At 39.5% G+C, this 19,513-nt stretch overlaps 1 protein-coding gene across 10 annotated transcripts; it reads right to left on the reverse strand.

The window, feature by feature from the left end:
• Positions 1 to 2,879: 2,879 nt before the first annotated feature.
• On the reverse strand, positions 2,880 to 19,233 carry ZNF207 (zinc finger protein 207). 10 transcript variants are annotated; one of them, XR_009729013.1, is made up of 13 exons: positions 19,046 to 19,233; positions 17,426 to 17,552; positions 16,857 to 16,995; positions 16,088 to 16,258; positions 15,694 to 15,769; positions 13,066 to 13,166; positions 11,833 to 11,993; positions 10,926 to 11,018; positions 9,512 to 9,754; positions 8,652 to 8,814; positions 8,312 to 8,495; positions 8,012 to 8,091; positions 2,880 to 3,936 (listed from the first exon to the last, which is right to left on the reverse strand). XR_009729013.1 is itself a non-coding variant. In XM_061377087.1 (12 exons), the coding sequence occupies exons 1-12, from the start codon at positions 19,084 to 19,086 to the stop codon at positions 8,335 to 8,337; spliced, it is 1,491 nt and encodes a 496-aa protein (XP_061233071.1). In that variant the 5' UTR covers positions 19,087 to 19,233; the 3' UTR covers positions 7,747 to 8,334. The 10 variants fall into 10 exon arrangements, 9 of the variants coding, with proteins under 9 accessions (XP_061233071.1, XP_061233065.1, XP_061233068.1 ...); XM_061377087.1 differs by lacking the exon at positions 2,880 to 3,936 and adding an exon at positions 15,160 to 15,207 and having other exon boundaries at positions 7,747 to 8,495; positions 13,096 to 13,166; positions 16,088 to 16,255; XM_061377081.1 differs by lacking the exon at positions 2,880 to 3,936 and having other exon boundaries at positions 7,747 to 8,091.
• Between the last annotated feature and the right edge of the window lie 280 nt (positions 19,234 to 19,513).

Consider the following 19,513-nt stretch of genomic DNA (forward strand, 5'->3'; position numbering starts at 1 on the left):
TGCAATTAATTCAAAGAAAAAAAAAAAAAGGAGTAAAAAGCTCTGCATGACATCTTTATCTCAAAGGATTATGTAATTTCCTAAAATGGAAGACAGCGAATTAGCTACCTTTGGCCGTATGGGATTAATTTCTGATAATGTTGGCAACAACCATTTATACACATTGGCTACTAAGGGCAGCAGAAGCCAAAATTCTCCACACAGCCCCTTTCTGAATAGCACTCGAGAACACAGTTAAGATTTAAATAGAAGAACTAAGAGTTGAGGTGTCAGAAGTAAGAATAAGTCAAGCTATTGTGAACTTGCTCAAAAGGTGCAAGCACCTCACCATTCACAACAGCCAACAGATGAGTAAACACCGACCCTCACATCCAGTTCATACCACGGATGGTCAATACCGACTCATCAGATGCTATGAAAAAACGACCAAGAACAACATCCTGGATCCTTGGGTACAAGACTCAAACTGTGTTTTCTTCTACTAGAGCCTTAATGAGACTCTGCACTCTGGCAGTCAAGAGTCTGCATAAAGCTGCTGCTCACAGCGTGTAAGAAAACTCTCACAAAGGTTTTCCTAAAGCTTCAAAAAAGAATCTTATGCACATTACACTGTAGAATCACTTCAACTCTATCTTGATCCCTTGGAAGGCTGCCTCAAAGCTTTTGTTGAACTAGTATTTACCTACCCCCACCATTACAGCAAAATACGGTAGTCACCAATAGCTACATTTTACAGAACCTGGTCACTACCATCATTTCACTGTCTGATTATTTTGACTCCAAATGTACAGACTTTTTAAAACATTCTTCTGGAAATAGCCTATTCCTCAGTTAGGCTACAATCTAAGGGCTACAACCTTCATTAGGCAAGGCACAGAACACATTATAAACTCATCACACAATTCTAAAGCAAACCAAAATCTCATGCGTGTTACACACTTTATTTGCCCCACGTCCCCTTTGCTTCTCTCGTTAAAAACAGTGGGTGCAAATTCACTCCATTTAGCAGAGTATCAGTAATTCCTGCCCTTAACAAAAAACCATAAAAGGTCATGTACCTCTACTTAAGCTTAAACCCCACTCCAAACTCTAAGACCAACTTCCATTAGTACCTATAAAAGTCACTAAAACACAGTCATCCATAGAAAAGAAATTCCACAACCAGTGAGACGTATGACTTCGTGATACGCAGACTGCTGCTATCCTGAGAGCTGCAATACTGGCATGTCAGTAAAAACACACCACTGGGCTTCAAAATAGAGATCTCTTTTACAGTGTCAATTTTTTTTGGTCAGCTATCCCCCTTAGATCCACACAAGGAGGCAGGGAGGAAAACATCGCTAACAGAACTTTACAAAAAGAGCAAAATGTGAACCATGTGCACTGGATGAGGATTCCACAAATTGTTTTCAAGATGTCAGGCCAGCTGGTCTAATAGCTGAGGAGATACTCCCAGCGAAGAGCACAGAGCCAATATGCCATCCTTGTGAATTGAAAGACTTCAGCACTTAATTAACTGCACATGGATCTTGAAGGACAAAACAAAAATTAAAAAAAAATATAAAAAATCACATCATGACTTGCTACAAATTTAGGGACAAACATTAATGTGTAGTAATAGATCGGAGTAACACAAATGTAATCTGCCCAAGCTACCAACTCCCAAAGAGGGAAAACAAGACCAAAACCTGGTCCTGTCCAATCCTTTAATGACTTACAAGAAAGGAGAGGAATGTAAAGGATGGAAGTGAAGCGTGTGTGAAGTACCCACCAGAAATTACAAGTGCTACCTGCAGTGCAGCAGGAAAACTCAGGAGTCAAAACCCCTGTGATTCATACAATGACACACTGTGGAGTTGTCTTAATGTCAAATGCATCTTTCCCAAATAGAGAGCACGAAATTTATCTTGGAATTGTCTATAAGCATCTTCAAGAAAAAAATATCCACAGCAATGTTGTGTGGAGAAATGCTGTTTTGCTCACAAAACATGCCAAAACACAAATAAATGGTTCATTTGCTCCTAAGTATTAGTACACAGAGCTTAAACACAGTGAAAACAGGAACTGCATCTGGAGACATTCCTTCCATGAGTTTATCAAACCTAGATGTCATCAACAAAAACAGATAGTTGTCTCTGAACTGGAAACTTTTAGCTCTCACGAGGGTATCAATTTATAAAATATAACCCAAGTGTGGATCCAAGCAGGGTACTCTACTGTACACAATATGCATGTGAATTTCAGCTTTCTGGGTTTGACAGAAAGCTGATTATGAGAAGTCAGATAAAAATTACCTAATGCTGCATCAGTCTTAAACGGAAACTGATAACAAGGTTCAGCATCAGACATCTGAGATTTGCCCGTGTTTCTTTTTGAGTGTCCAAGAGATTCAGATAATTAAAGCAAGAAGTACAAGCCATACAGCTTTTTTTGTTAGTTTCATCAGACTTTCTAGGGAGATAAGAACTAAGCCAAATTCTCCCACAGACTACATACGTGAAACAAATACTAGCTGCAGTAGTGCATCTTCAAGTGTTGTTCTCATCTTCACTGTGATCAAGGGTAGCACCACAACAAGAATTAGAAAAGCAACACCACACTCAATAATCATTTTGAAACCATTAACAGACGACATGCCAGTTTTCCAGTCAGACTGGACCATTTAGGGGGGCTTCTACAGGGAAAATGCAAAGGGCAGAGTACAAACAGGAATGTGAAATACACTCCTGTAACTATAAATCTCAACTCTATCTTTTAATTAAAGTCACTGGAAATCACACTGGGGTCGTTACTTAGTCTCTCCTCATCAAAAAACACTACACATTTTAAAAGTACCTCAAAAAAAAAAAAAGTTACCAAACCAGACCCCAAATTTGTTAAGTTTTCTATTTCACTGCTGACAGGCTGCATGACCTCTGTGGACGAAACTTGTTCTTCTGAAGCTGAAGCTGTCTTTAAGCAACTTCAAGCGTTCAAAGCTAATACATCTGAATGAATGAGCAGCAACACTAAAGCTCATTTTTCTCCACAAAGGGTAAAAGGTTTTGCTAGTCACTGTGTGAAAGAAGGAAGTTCACATAAGCATATATGGAAGCAAATTTTGAACATGCAGTAAAATTTCACAAGGTTTCAAAAAAGCACGACTTTCTGTATTGCTGCAATAGACAAAATGTTGTGACGTTTGGTGTCTTTGAGAGACTAAGGAAGAGATTTTTCCTGTAATTGATGAACTGAAGAATCTGCACCATTTCTCATTTTTCTATTCTACTTTACCAGCTTGAATCTCTTACTTCTTCACAGGGCTCTACATTAATATTTGTTGGGGTGCAGTTCACATATGCAGCCGTATTAAACCTCCTCCAAAGAAACTATATTCTATAATTTAGGCTATGCAATTTTGTGACTATAAATGTCACTTACTAGCTTAAACCTCAGTATTTTAAGCACTTCGACAGATACATCTCCTCAGAAGAGGAAACATTAGTAATTGCTATTTACATGACACTAGTTCAGAGACTACACAAAGTCACATTACCAAACCCAAAAACGAATACCGCACAAATGCAATGCAGGGGAAGAGGGAGAGGGGGCAGTGTGGCTGAAGGACTACCTGAGCAGCTGCGAAGGAACCGTGCTCCGGAAAGAGAAAAGGTACCCAAACATCTTAAAACATGTTCCCTCCCCCTAAGACTCTTAAAAACACAACAATAATAAAAAGATAAATATTAATATAGAGCCCATCTACCAAAAGAGAATAAAAAACCTAAATTAAAATAAATTTAGGGGCCTTCACCAAACTTGCTGCAAGTTTGGGGACATAAATATCCAACAGCCATAAAGCTGTGAAAGCCCCCAGAATGAATAAAATAAATCCCACTTGCCTCAGACTGAACAGGGCAACACTGAGACTCTGCCTCAGCCTGTCCTATGGCAGGGCTATAGGAAGAAGAAAAATTTAAATTTTAGAAAAAACATCACCCAATTAAGTGAAAGACATGCATTCAAAGTCAACAGAATTCCAGTGATCAAGCAAACAAAATGATTGCTATAGCACCTATTTTGGCAGGCCCCAATTTACAGCCCGTAGCTATATCTGAATTGGACTGGCTTGCTTTGTATCTTGATCAATGGAACTAAAGTCAGTTGTCTAGGGGCATTTTTCCCATAACTGACAGTATTTACTGTACTAGTTCACAAAAAGTAGAGTTAAAGATCCCACCAGCCACTGGAAATGTTCACCCTCACCTTAGTACTTATGTAGAAGCTAGACCAGTACAATTATTAAGATGTTTACTATTACTTTTAAGTGTCTTTAATTGCCACTTTAAATTGCAGCGCCAGCTCATGGACTGGTATATCAGAGTCCCAATTTAACTGAAGTCATAATACCCTTCTTGCTCTTTATAAAACTGAAGTAATCTTGTTTGCAGAATTCTTTGATTCCTATCAAGTAACTGCAGGTTATACATTCTTTTCAATTTTATCCAAGCTTTAAGAAAATAAGTTATATGGTTCTATGTAAGTACTGTTCAAGAGCTCCATATGCTAAAATAATTGAAGAAACCATAGAGGGCACATGCAGCTAAATGTTTCTAGAAGCTTGTGTATATTCTCTCATGCATGCACAGAGCGAGGAGTAGTTATCCACTGAAATAACATATATATCCCAGCCTCAAATTTATTATCAGCACCTAAAAATCTCCTCTGTAGAAGAATCAGAAGCCCTTTTTAGTCTATACCAGCCAGCTAAATCTTACAGATTTTACTTAAAGCAACCTTTGCCAAAGGCAGGAAGATATTCCACAGGGAAGCACAGGACAGTCTTATCAAGACTCCTGAAGCCTGGGCTTTCCGAAGATTCCTTCATGCCAGTATCATCCCTTTTGCTCTAAAACTCAGATGTGAGATCAACTTCTCATAATGATATTGAGAGACCATGCATAAAATAATTTAGAACCTTTTAAACAAGTCCTGGATGCCATAAACTCCAAGTATTTTGCTAAACATTTTCCCGCCTAAACATTTTCTTCCAGCCTGTTTTTTTGTATTCAGTGTTTGCATTATATTCCAATTTAAGGATCAATCAAAGTCCACTTGCAAGTTTTAGCTCTACTGTAATATCTGCCATGGCAAATTTTGGCAACAACTAAAAAAGAAAGGTTCTGCCTATGAATTGTATCACTAAGGGTCCTGCAACAGGTATGACAAATGCTTTTCTGTAATCAGAAAGACTCCTGCAATTTCTTTCCAGGGAGAGATTAACTGAAGCAAAAAACCTGCTTGCATGGCTGCATTACATCAGGGATTTTGCTGGCACAATCATGTTGACTGAACTTTGTACTATAAATCAAGACTTAGTCTTTACGCAAGCAATTACAACATTCCAATTAGCTTTCCTCTTTTTGGGAAAATGCACCATAAATCCAACTCTCTGAAGATTAAGAAGCAGTATCCAAAGAAATGAAGGCAGAGACCAATAGACAACATATGCAGTGAAATACCTGCCTGCTTACAGAAGAGCTCACACAAGAGACAAGAGGAATTAAAGATAGCCACATTACAGCTCTTACAGCACAGGAATGACAGGAGCAGAAAAGTACATATCCACATGAAAAAGCATGGAAAAAATCCTCCACCTGCTTGTTAAAAGATTTATTAGAGTCCCATGTAAATAATATGTGGCAGTACTTGGTTGAGGAATTATCATAACATTACTACGAAGGAAAGTTCAATCTTAAAATGCATCCAAGCTCTAAGTCTATGTAGTATTACTGGCTACAAAATGGTGCTATTATTGGAACAATGAGACATTCACTATTTAAAAGACAGGAACTCTTAATACAACTTGCAGAATATGCTGAGTTAACAGTACATGCAGTAAGGTTTTAAAGTATTTATCCCAGGAAAAGTAGGGGTCTGAAAACAACATACAGAAAGTTAGGGAAAGACACCAAGAGAGGGTATTTACTTTACTAGGGACAGGAGGAGAAATAGCATTACAGCAGCAATGTGATCGTCAGAAAAAAGCAAGTTCTACAGGTTTAAAAGCAGAAGTTAAGATCAATTTATAATCCATTCATTTAATGAGTACTGTTACAAAAAGGATGAATGCAAGACATTGTAAAAATCTCTTCAGTGTTTTGTAATTGTCCTTATTAGAAAACCAGAAGAAAATTAAGAGTATAAAAGCACTGCTTAAGCAAAACAGGTTTATCTGTTAAGACTTCTGTATAAAGCAAGATGAAGAGCTAATGAAAGATCTGACATCAAGGTCCACTCAGCACATTTGCAAGCCAAATGCTGCACATCTGACAGGTGATCAGCAGACATCAGTGATCAGAGAGAACTGCTTCTCAATAGAGGCTTGGAGTTATGGTCTTAAAACTGCTAAACACTTCAGAAAGAGCACTTCACACTAAGGCCATTCAGCTGCAATGGGACTGCAGAAAACGTTCTAATGGTTTCATTAGCCATTCCATGACCCCAGATTTGAAACTGAGATGTATTAGTATAATGTACTATTTTAGCTGCACTGTATTTCTGGATTATTAAGGGACAGTACAGATTTAAGCCACATGAGGTACTTCAGTGCAGTTAAAAGCCCAGACTTTCAAGAAAAAGAGCCATAATGCTCTGTATTATAATTAAGTAAAAACTCCATCTATAAAACATCCATGAAATATTAACTGACACAAAAAGACTGATAATCTTCCTAACCTACCCTAGAAGAAGAGATATCCCCATAAATTAAAGTGCACAGATAAGGCTTGAGGCTGGAACATGTATTTAAAGTTGACCTGCAAATGACAAATTCATCACTCCTTTTTTTGCCCCCTGCTGTGAGGAGACCAGGGAGCCTCTTGCTTTCCCTCCAAAAAGTCTGGCTCTACATTTTCATTCTCATCAGAAATACAACGCACTAACATAGTGATGTTACACATTCAGAGAATTACAACCATGACAGTAACTTATCACTACTCTTGCAGAGGGGAAGACCTCTCCAATAGCTGTTATTAGGACTGATGAAAAGGTCTCTTAGACACTTCTGTTAAATGGCTCCAGAAACTCAGGTGTCATCTGATCACAGTATGCAACTGATGGTTCATCTTTCAGACTGTTGAGAGCTGAAATTCTGAACATATAAAGTAAAAATATACCATATAACACATTACTCTTGTCCCTCTGTCTTCTATACACTGGGAAGGTCAAGCTACTCTTTCTCTTTTGCAGGTCAACTTCAATACAGAAACTGGAAGTCACTCACCCATGTGACATGCACCTAAGCTTCTAGAAACCTTCATCTAAAAGACTCCTGAAACTCATTTGTGTTTGCACATTAAAAAGAGTCAGTTGAAGAGTGAACTAAGAAGACACACCTGGCACTAGGATGCATCTTAGAGCAATCACTTATACATCCTACAAGTAAGTGCCAGGACTAGAAATCATTTAAAATTTATTAAGGACAAGAAAGCACAAATGAACAACCATATTCATTAAGAGACGTTACAACCAAGACTTAAGATATGCCTGCTGCAGCCTCATTTTTGAGGAGTCAGTTAATAAGTGTACAGGTCTTTGTCTACTAAGAAGTGCAGCTAAGGAGTGACTTAATTTTAGAACAAGGAATTCAGATTTTACTAAAACAGCACCAATAACTGCGTTCACTACACCAACAGCTACGATGGCATGCATCTGTACAAACCTTTCAGGCAGTTGTCCACAGCTGGTCATGAATAAAAAGGCATATAAATTTTTCTCTTCTTTTATTACAATGAAGTTTGTAACAATACAGAAAAGTCACACGACCTTAGTGGGTCAGTTTACTTAAACCCTGAAACAGGAGGAACTCTAAATACATTAAATATTGTTACAAGTTCAGACTTAAATGTACAAGTAGTTGGGAACAGTTACAGCCCTCACCAAACTATGTTGGGGACATGAAGTCCAACAGCACTTGAAGTGCTGTGAAGGCATCATTTCACAAATAGCAACATAATGTTACAGAACTTGCCTTTAAGGTGGTATGTTCATGTAATTCCAGCGCCTTCACAATTTAACGAACCATATTTACTATACTTCACTTCTAAAAACCTAGATGAAACATGAAAAAGAAGCCATACAGTATAAATTGCAACATCAGGAAAAGTTCCTGTTATTATTCCAAATAATTTTTTCCCATGTAAAATAAGAATGTCCAATAGCTCCTTGCATGTGGGAAGATACTTATTTTTTAAAGTCACAATGAAGCCTTAATTGACGGAAGCTCGGCTATATTAACAGCACAAGATGAGAAAAGGTTTAATCTCCAAACCTATTAGAGCGTGTGTAGTAGCATCAGTAGCGGCCACCCTGCGACATTACAGGAGGTCTCATTCCCATTGGAGGTCGAGGAGGTCCACTTTGGTAAGGGGGCACCATCGGAGGTCCCTGACCATATGGAGGCATCGCTCCAGGAAGATATCCTGGCATGCCCTGGTGATGAGCACCATACTGACCTACAGACAGAACATTTAAGATGCAAAGAAGATTTTAACTAAATAATGGGCAGAAGCTGCATTTTGTGAAAAGCTTCACCCACCTCCCCCTGACAGCAGAGTTTCTAGCATAGACAAATCTTTACAAGAAAACAAAGCTGGGAAACTTATGATTACCATGAGGTGGCATGGGAGGTCTCATTCCTTGTTGTTGTGGAGGAATTCCCGGCTGTGGTGGCATCATACCTCCTATTGGTCCAACTTGGGGATTACCCAAAGCAGCCTGTCCCGGTCGAGGAAGATTTCGCTGATACTTGGGCAACTGTGCCCTTCTCTCTTCCTAAAACCAGGAACAGACAACTGTTAACACACTGCAAACCCAGAACTCACCAAAAGCAAAGTAAAAGTGTTAACAAAGTAGATTACCAGCACTAAACTATTTCAGCTAGGAGTTCAAAGACCGCTACTAGTAACACTACACAGTAACATTTGGATTTTTCTCCCTTCCTTCAAAGTTACTGTTTTATTACCAGCCAATCTAGCATTTTGCACACAAGTTCTCTTCCTCCCTCAGCTGAAGAAAGCCCTTTCCCCACAAGCTGAGACAAAAAAGCCAAACAAATCTAAAGATATATAAACAGAAATTAAGGTTCATTTGTTTAATCCATAAATTCCATATTTCTAACTGCTGTAATAGCACCAAACCACCTCAACTCTTAAGTCTTCTGTCCTACACTCATTACCTGTATCTATTTAACTTTACGCTTAAGTCACAAGCGGAAAAAGTCCATATTATATTTTGGGTTGAGTAATTTCTTATCATTTAGATCTACAGCAAGATCATTGCAATATGCCAGTGAGCACTTTGCAACTGAAGTTTTCTCAGTGCATGGTTCTATGACATTCATTCTGCACAGCTTGTACTCTCACCATTAATAAAATACACGTAACACAGACTGCAGAAGAAAATGTATTTAACCAGCCATATCGGCATAAATAGCATGTTCCAGTAAGACAATGAAAGTATTTTAACTTACCAGTGATATATCCTCATCTGGATGGATCAACTTACTGGTTGCACTGGTGGTTGTGAGGGTAGCAGGCTTACTTGTTATAGATGTAGCTGGTTTAGCTGCAGTACTGTTTGTCGTGCTAGTGGTTGAGGCTGTAGACTGTGTGTAAGCAGGGAATGTAGGTTTTGGGGGTTCTGTTGTTGTTGCAGGTGTAGAATTCAAAGGTTTGAAATCAGTACCAACTGGACCTGGAACAGCTGCTGCAGCCTGTGAAACAGAGAGATCAGTATTTATTTCTCAAAGCACAAGAACTGAAGAGATGTCTGTTAGACCTCTGAAACCTTCCAGTGAGATACATAATTATAACAAGATTGACAAAAGAAAAGTTCAGCTTGATTGCATACTAGTGCAACTGAAAACATGACAAAATAAAACCCAGTATATACACATATACATAAATACACACTGGAAAGCCTAAGACTTGCAGGTCAAAACCCACGACTAGAAAGAAAAGAAACAATAACAAAAAGACCCCCCCACTATCAAATTTTTTACCTCAAATACCAAGTTCTGTAAATGTCTAAATCTTTCCTGAATCACTGTTCTATTAAGAGGCCCTAAGGATAAATTCACTGTTCTCTCACTAAACGAGCATACTTTAGCAACCATTAGTGTACAGTACAGCTCAAAGTGTTAGTATTCATTAAAATTAGGTATTTAAGAAATGTTCAAATTAAATATTTAAGAAAGCTCTATTGTGTCAGGGTTTTTAAGCGTTCTCTCTATAAAAACTCTGCGGTATGGTCACAAACTTACTACGTCTCTCTACAGATCTTTAATCTCATTTGGGAATGAATAATTGCTGAAGGCAGGTATGAGGCTCACTACAGATTCCAACATTTCATCTTTCCTACTTTTTCCTCAATAAAACTTAGACAAGGAAAGTGTGCTTTACCACGCTTTCTGTGGAGACACAGCAATCTCCAAAGCAAGCTTTAGTTATGAGAGAATGCTTTTGTTTCCAGTCACAATTATCTGACCTTTCCAATCAAAGTATGTCAACTTTATGCACGTAACTCAAATTACAGAATTCCCTACATTATGATGTACCATAAACAACATAAACTAAAAAAGCCTTCACCATGCATCAAGCTAATCACTGCCCACTAAAATGCATTTAACTGCTTTCATGCTTTTTTAACCCTTTAGAACCAGGATGTAACATTTCATTCTTTCATTCTAAGAAAAATTGGGCACTTTGACATTGCTTATTAAGATGTAACTCTCAATCCAGGACTCTGCAGTTTTACCAGCTAAACATAATCAGGAATATACCAAGAGATTATCTGAAGATGTTTAGTCAATTTTAGATTTTACAGAACGGTCCAAAGGGTTAAGTTGCAAAGCAATTTGTTTTTAACTGTGACTTCCTGCGTACTTGTGCTGTGCTAGGAAACAGAGCGTTAGAAGATGCTGACAGACTTTCTGAATTGGAGGAAGCTGCACTTGAGCTTGTGACAGGTGTCCCCATCTGTAGCATAAAAGAAAGGAAATAGTGAAAAGTCTCCAAACAAATGGGTGGAAAGTATCCAGATGAAAGGATTTCTTATGCTAAGTCTTTTCTTACAAAAGGATTGTGGGTTTGCAAATAAGTATTTTCCCTGCAGAAGTCCAAAATGCAAACAGCACACTATAAAGGCTTCTGCAACACACTTGAAAGCTAGTAAAAACTTCAGGACTTATACACAACAAGCGCAATCGAAGCTCAGAGGTCACAAGCTACTCCCCACTTCCCTCCCCAAAACATTTAAATGAATTTTTGCTACCTTAACTTACTCCTAAACCTTTTAAAGTAAAAAACCACCTAATTCAGGCAATGTTTAATCAATTTAACAAAGCTACAAAATATATTAGTCCATCTATGGGTAGAGAGCCCATTATGAAAAGAACAGGAGAGAACAAGTCATGTCAAGATTTATACTTGGGAAATTTTAGGTAAAGTTCTATGCAATCAGGTTCCGGTAGCTGACTAACACAACCCTTTGCCCACCCAAAACACCCTTAGAAATGACAAACTAAAGGGATTAAAGAAAGAAGTGTTTTGCCTACTCCTTTCTTCCCCACGTGCTTACAGAACTTCTGTTTGGTTTCATGGCTGTTGTAAGACAAACAAAAGAATCTTTTAAAATTCATTCAAGCACTACACTGAATTAAAACTTTGAATCAAGACAAGCAAGAGACTTAACCAGTCTCTTGGGCCTCCTAAATAATAAAGGAGAGACATTGTTGACACAGTGGCAATCTGAAGACTGTAACAGCAGATTCCAAGCTGTGAGGTACCTTACCTGCCCTGCACTTGGGAAGAGTGGTTTAGTAACTGGAGGCTGGGGAGCAGGTGCAGATGCAGCAGGAGCTGGAGGCCTGTTAAGAATTCCTGGTGCTGTAACAGGCTGCGCTTGTGTCATTGGAGGCATCCCAGGACGAGGACCAACAGGTGGTGGCATACCTACAAACAACAAAGAATTCGTAACATCAGGCTGAAGGAGATTTAGAGAATTCTTTTCACAGTATTTTTAGAACAAAGTCTACCCAAAGAAAACGTATTTTTAAGGCAACAGCAAAATAAAACATGACAAAGGGTAATGCCAGCAGTCACCTACTGACATCCATTCATAGGCAATAACCTCAAACACTTCAGACAATACTGAAGTTTTGTTTTCAACTAGAGCTTCAGTGATGTTTATGCAAAGAAGTTTAAATCAATGCAATTAATGCAGTCGCTGCTGACAACACACCATGCCTATGCTGCCAAGTGCAGGGATAAGACTGCCACAAAATGCAGCAGATGCAGCCATTATGAACAGTACGAGAACCTTGATCGAAACACACATCGGCTTTGCTGTGAGTCACAGTGCAACAGCATACAGAAGGCTACTTTTGTAGATGACTATGATCACAATACACGCACTTTGCATGCACAGGGCTCTAGAAGAGGTTCAAACATTGTAAATCAACAGCTCACATCATTTCCATCACGTTACTGTGCGGTATAACTAGGCTGTAACTAGTGAGAAATGTGGGTGAATTAGCAAATCTCAAGCCACCCAGCATAGCTGCTGGTCAGGTGGAAGGAACACTGAGAACTTAAGACTGCTTAAGAGCTACACAAGCTCAAGTAACATCTCTTCTAGCTATGGCAAAAGACCAAATTCCAGTTAGTTCCTTCACACAGCAGGTTCAAGACTTGGGTGTATTACCAACATTATTTCTCATTTCCCACAACATTTTCAATCATTACAATTTTCCAGCTGCAGCCATACTAAAAGGAGAGATGGAAACCAGGCAACACGAAAGTCACAAGTGCGTGCAGTAAGAAGAATATATTCTGCTTTTTTTCTTCATAGTGGCAATAAACACTTTTTTTTTATAATCAAAACCTATAAACTAAGCCCTTCATCTGTGCACAAGCGTTGCTTCTGTGGCAATCAATTCACATCAAGGTAATAGCATAAGTCTGTATATTCTTTATACAAATCCTAAATCTCAGTTAAAAGAAAGAAATACAATTTAGCTCTCACCATAGTACGAGTTTGACAGCCCCGACCTACCTGGTGGCATACCAGGCATAAGAGGTGGTATTCCTGGCCCAGGAGGCATCATTCCACCCATCGGCATCATCCTATTGAACAGAAAATAAGCACTGGTATGAACACCAATGATAAACTGTTAAGACAACTGGCATACCTGTATTAGATAAAAATTTATGGTAGATAAATCTTTCCAAGAACCTCTCAGCAGAAGAGATTCAAAACCAGCTTACTCCACAGTTAGAAATGTCTTTCCACAAGAAAGACCATAAACACTGAAAATCTTCCAAGCACCTGAGCTTATTGCAACTTCATTCCTCAAGCTTTTAGTATTGTATTTCCAGAATATGTCCCTCTTGACATCCATTTCAGACTACTAGTTTTATCAGTGTTCCAAGAACCTGATCTCAGTACACTCAGAAACACTGAAAATAGAAACAGCAGCTAACTCCAACCAAATCGCTGTACATCTGCTATTGCTCCCTCCTGACACCACAAGTCTACTTGTGGATATAGCACCCTCATGCTATGTAAACATATTCTAGCTCCTTTAGTGAACAGCAGACAATCCAAATGTGTAAAACTATACACAAAATACTGATAAAAGGAGCAGAGAGTACAGGGTAAGAAAGTCTAAGTTTCAATTACAGTAAGTATTCCCTATACTAATGACAAAAAAGTGGACTTACTTAACAAGTCCTTATTATGGCATATTTTCCATTCATATTAAAAACAGGTTTAGGTTTTCCTTTGGTCTTGGGGTTTTTCCTGCCTCTCCCCCACACCTCCAATTTTGGTTTTTAGGTTTGGGGGTTTTACTGATACCTGGAGGAAAAAGATTGGTCTGTATTTCCTAACAAAGGTAGCATCTAGAAGACTCCTTTTATCTTATCTACTAAGCCACACTGCACATTAATAATGTTCCCCATACATACAACCCTTACTATAAGCTAATTTCTTCTGCACAGGGCTGCAAAAGTGTCTAAAACACTATGCTTTTAAACTGGCAAGTTATAGACAAGTATGTACAATTTCTCTACAAGAAATACACCACGTGCAGCTTAAGTTTGATGAAAATTTCCAAGGCACTAGACGCTGGATTAGGGAAAGAAATTAAGGAATACTTATTACTTAAGTTAGCAAGATAAGCAGCCAAGTGCAGACCAAAACCCCACTGAGAAGCAGTTTGTCTGATGGTGTCAAGCCACCTTCACCACTGCTGTTTCAAAACTGAAAAGATCACCATAACAGGTGAGCATTAATTCTTCAAAGCAAACTGGTGCCCAGGCTCTACTTTTAGTCTCATCTGCCACCGATACAAAGGAACCACCAATGCAAAAAAAAGCAGTAATGATTGGTAACGTAGCACCATCACCCCTTTATTAGGTTAATGGCTGGAGAAAGTTAGTCTTGCCACCCACTCTGACAACTGTTAGATCCCTGCAAAAGCAATGGATGCTCACTGCCTGCTGCCACCAGAAAGAGCACTGAAAATATGCAGCAATAGTGCTAGAACCTGAGTGTCACAGAATTTTTGGCAAGCTAATGTGCGTCTTTTCCTACATGACATCACAGTCACCTGAATGTTAACATGGAGATTAAGGAGGCCAAGGCACCAGCAAGACTGAGATGATTTTGTACTGTTTCTACACAGAAAAGCTGCAGTCATGATGAGCATTCACATGATGGTCAACTATATCATGGTATTTTAACTCATTCAACAACATTTATGTCTCAGGAGAGAATTATCTTTCATCTCAGTGAGCTTTCAAACTTAGAAACAAAGTTCCTGCGGTATGCCCTACAGCATAAAGAATTAAGCACATGGAACTCAAGAGAGGTTGCAAGCCCTTAAGGGTGTATTCTGCTAATATTTTGTAGAATATGTTTCTCCGAGATTTGTAATATTCATTTAGATAGAGCATAAAAACTTCACATATTACATAACAGCAAAACCCAACCATTTTTCCCCAATTCTTAGGAAATATTCAGAGGTTTTCAGTAAGACAATTTCAAGCTTATCAAAAACATGACATAAAATGGCATAATGAATGTACCTAAGAATTACATTAATGAGATGCTTACATGTTTCCACCACAAAATGACTGCATGTATTTTCTCTGTTGATGTAATCTGTGAAAATTTATGACAAAATCAAAAATCTAACTGTGATTTTCCAAACACATTGTGACAGGGGATGGTGTCAACCCCAAACAAGCACAAAAAACACAACATCTTACTTTTGCCCAAAATACAAGAAAAATAAAACCATCCAGTATCTTTATGCAGTTAAGTTGATGACCGGAACCAGATGTACAACATACGTGCAACACACAAAAGAAGAGTGTTTCACAGAAGGCTCTAAATCAACACACCAAGACCATACATGATTATACTACCACCCAATAAAGTTAGGAGAAAGGCAACATACTTTATACACAGAGTTTGGCCGTATTTTTAATGTTGGTTTAGAGCCATCCACTTCTTTGGTTAATCTTAAGGTTACAGTGCACACAGGTTCCTATGTGCATTTCTCTGATTATCTTAATTTTTTTCCCACAGTTTAAAAAGCATGGTATGAACATGTAATTGCAATATTAAGTCTTTCTTGCTACTCACCCAGGTGGCATTCCAGGCATAACTGGAGGCATTCCAGGCATCATAGGTGGAACACCTGCCATTAATGGTGGTATACCTAAAAAGAAAAACACATTTTGAACAACTCTAGCAATACCCAGTCACTAACAAATATCACTTAAGAAATTCAGATGGGATTAAATGCTTTATAGGAAGCTCTACAAGACTGGGAGTTTCCTGGAATAGCACTGCTTACAAACAATGCAATATAAAATATTATCTGCAAATCTAATTTAGACTAATTTTTCTCAGTCCTGCAAGACTTTTTCATAGCAGTCTCCAAAGAACATGTGCTAAAATGGGCAGATTATCCTTCCAGCATACAAGCAGCAAGTCTTTCTACTCAGCTTTTCAGTGATTAGCTAAGACATCTCACCTGGAGGCATCCCTGGTGCACCTGGCACAGGAGGCAAACCTGGCTGTGCCATTGGGGGAATGTATCCCTGCTGGGGCTGAACTTGCTGGGGTTGAAATGAAGTTGAAGCTGCAGATTCATCATCTTCATATTCATCAGAGTCATCCTGTTGTTTCTTTTTCTGGCTCTCTGCTGAAGAATACAAATGACAGTTAAATAATGGTCAAACTGAAGGCAAATTATATTCTGTGAAATTCATTTTCTCTGGGTTATTCTAGTTGGAACAAAACAGTAAATTCAAATCTTACGAGCATGTTCAAAAATCCACTGAATTACAAAGAAGAAAAACTAACGTAAGCCTACCTATATGTTCAAACAATAAAGGGAACAGAAATGACTCGCACCATAACGATCCCCAACATACCTGGGGACCTTCATTCATGCTGTCCAGAACAAACCAAAGCAGTTCAAAGAAAGGTACACTTAAGTAACAAATAAATATAAGTATTTGAGCATCATCAGGCATGTAGCACCCCGCCCTTCAAAATTAAAATCACCATCTTCATATTCATTAGGTAATTGTCAGAGCTGCACAGGCAAATGCAGCTACTTCTGAACAGGAAAGGAAAAACATCCTCAACTTTCTACATGACTGGCAAATGTGTCAGAGAATGCACTAAATCCAACCCTTACTCTTCTGAGAAGTGAGAACTGTGTAACACAGATACAGCTTAGTATCAGTAAGAAACAGACTAGGAAATACCAGATAGCTAGCTAGATTATACTTTACCCTGAGTTTTTTGTTCAAGTAACCTCCTCCGTTCCTCCATGTCTTTTTCTGGAATGCCCTCCATACCATAGATTTCCAGTTCAATGTCTGTTCTTCCAGGAATCGCATTTGGAACAGCATCTATTGTTTCCTTATGTACCTAAAGAAACAAAGAAAAAACGTCCTCCTGACCACTATTCAAATAAATTGCACATGTTCATCAGCCAGTTTCAAGACAAACAGGAAGATCCTTCATGGGAAGGATCCCTCTGGCCAAACATGTTATTGACATGTACTTCCTGATCACTGTTAATTATTAGTTTCTAAAATTAGTTTATATGAACTTGTCTTCTGAACACCAATACAATTCCTTCACTCCTACACCCCCAAAATGACAGCAGAGACCTCTACTGCACACTTCGTGACTGCTGACACAGCAGGACTCCTGCTCTGGAAACACACCATTGCTGTCTTTTTCTCATTGATTTCTAAAACTCCGGAAGCTCCAAACCCCCATCTTTATAAGTCCACTATTAATTCCAATTCAAGATACTGTTCAGAAAAGTTCATGTAAGTCTAAAACTTCTTACCTGCATGCAGTGGATAGCTAATCCAGGTCCTGTATACAGTTTCTTATGACATATATGGCATTTAAAGTGCTTTGCTTTTTGATGCTGTATAAGGATTTTTTCATCATCAAAATCCCTGTTACAATACCTATTGAAGACTGTTAAGGAAACATTTAATCCTGAAAGTGACCTTCTATCTAACACTAATTAGCATCTCTATGATTAAAGAAAAAAATAATAAACTCCACAACAGGAAGCATCTCTGAGCATTCAAAGCATGACAAATATTTCATGGATGTCTGTAACCAGACATACCATTGAACAGTTCCCTCTTCAGAGTGGTACAAAACTGGTAAGACCTCTGCACATAATCAGAATCATCATTTGATTCCATATTCTATTTGACAACGTGCTTTTCAAATGCTACTTATTTCTAAGTAGATTCATTCTTTCTCTACATACCTATAGATTAAAATTGCTGAAGCACTAAAGCAGAAATAAACTTGAAATCTACAAAAGTGATGCTAAATACTTAGAAATGCCTATTTAATAACAAGCCTCAATAGCCAATGGTTGTAAAAGAGAACACAGGTTTTCAGTAAAATTCCTTTCTTTCTCCAGCTATCCAACTATCAATTTTTGTGACGCTGCATAATTCACTGCAGACATTAAAGAATTCTGGTTTTAAACAAATATTTTAAGCAAAGAACTATGTGGACACCTATGTGACAGAAGAGTCAAAATGTAACTTCCTTTCTGCAGGTCAGCATTAATATTTCAGCAAACGCTTCACACGTATCTTACTACACAAGACAAATACACATTTGTTATTTACTGGCTGCTCCTCATTCACACAACGTGTTCATCACCTCCACCAAAACCTTAAATATGTTAATATCTAAAATGGAAACACAAATGCCTTCCAACATAAGCTGGTAAAAGATCTCAAAGCTTAGAAATTACTTTATTAAAAAGTTGTAGACTGGGCAGAAGCACCACCACCACCCCAGCCCCCACAACAAAAAGGAGATTGCAAAGGACTGATCGAATACACCAGTATTTCTAGATACCGAGAAATTATACATGACTCTGATGCAACAATTACAAGTATAAAACCCCTCCACCCCCAAAAAAAATGAAGTTTTTGCAAGTCTCTGTTAACCACATCCGCCCCACTTCTCGAGTGTTTACGAGAGGCAGCTTTCTTCCATTAAGGTCCTTCCCCCAGTGAATAAAGAAGGTTCTCCATTTTCCCCACGACCCCAGCCACCCGGAGGGACCTGGGCGCAGGAGCGCCAAGGACAGAGGCCCGGGCGGCTGCGGCCTGCCCTGGCTTCATAAGTCGGACATGAGACCGCGGCCGAGGCCTCAAGCAACGGAGGCGGGAGCGGGCGGACTAGGCCGCGGGGTGGGGAGCAGAGGAAGGACACTGACCAAGCCCCATTCCCGCTCTGAAAAGCTCGGAAATGAAACAAGACCAAGCACAGAACCAAATCGTAACGGGGCAGAGAGAAAGCAAGCGCCCTATCCCGACAGTAAGGAACCGGGGGAAGAACGGGGTAAGTCGCAAAGAGACCCGACCGGGCCAGGCCGTTCCCCCACCCGCTCCCCACATCCGCCTCGTCCCACAGCGAAGGATACCAGCACCAAGGCTTCAGTTGCTTCTTCTTCTTACGGCCCATGGCGGCGGCGCCTCTGACCTACACGGAAAGAAAACAGACGAACTTTTCCCTCCGGAGCCGCAATGCCCGCAACAACCCCTCACAGAAACGAGCGAGGCAGCCACAAAATGGCCGCCACGCTCCCTCCTGGCGCTACCGCCCCCGAGCTCCCAGCCTGCACCGCAGCGCTGAAGGCGGGGTGCCCGCTGACGCGCTCCCTCCTCCTCCTCTCGGGTTGCCCGATGGCGTCTCGCTGTGGCCCTCGGCGCCATTTTAGCACAGGGGTCGTCCTGGGGGGGGCTGTGGTTAATGTGGAGGGGAAACTGGCTTTTCCCTGTGGAATCAGGCGGGCAAGGAGCCGCTGTCTGCTAACGTGGCCGGTTAACACGGTATTTTGGTGGCGGTTAAGTGTGCCCACATAGCTGGCTCTTGGTAGGGAAGCCTAGGG

This window comes from Neopsephotus bourkii, unplaced genomic scaffold, assembly GCF_033783945.1.
Source record: "Neopsephotus bourkii isolate Nb327-2 ecotype Australia unplaced genomic scaffold, CSIRO-AGI_Nbou_v1 NB_1749, whole genome shotgun sequence".
Classification (NCBI taxonomy): Eukaryota; Metazoa; Chordata; class Aves; order Psittaciformes; family Psittacidae; genus Neopsephotus; species Neopsephotus bourkii.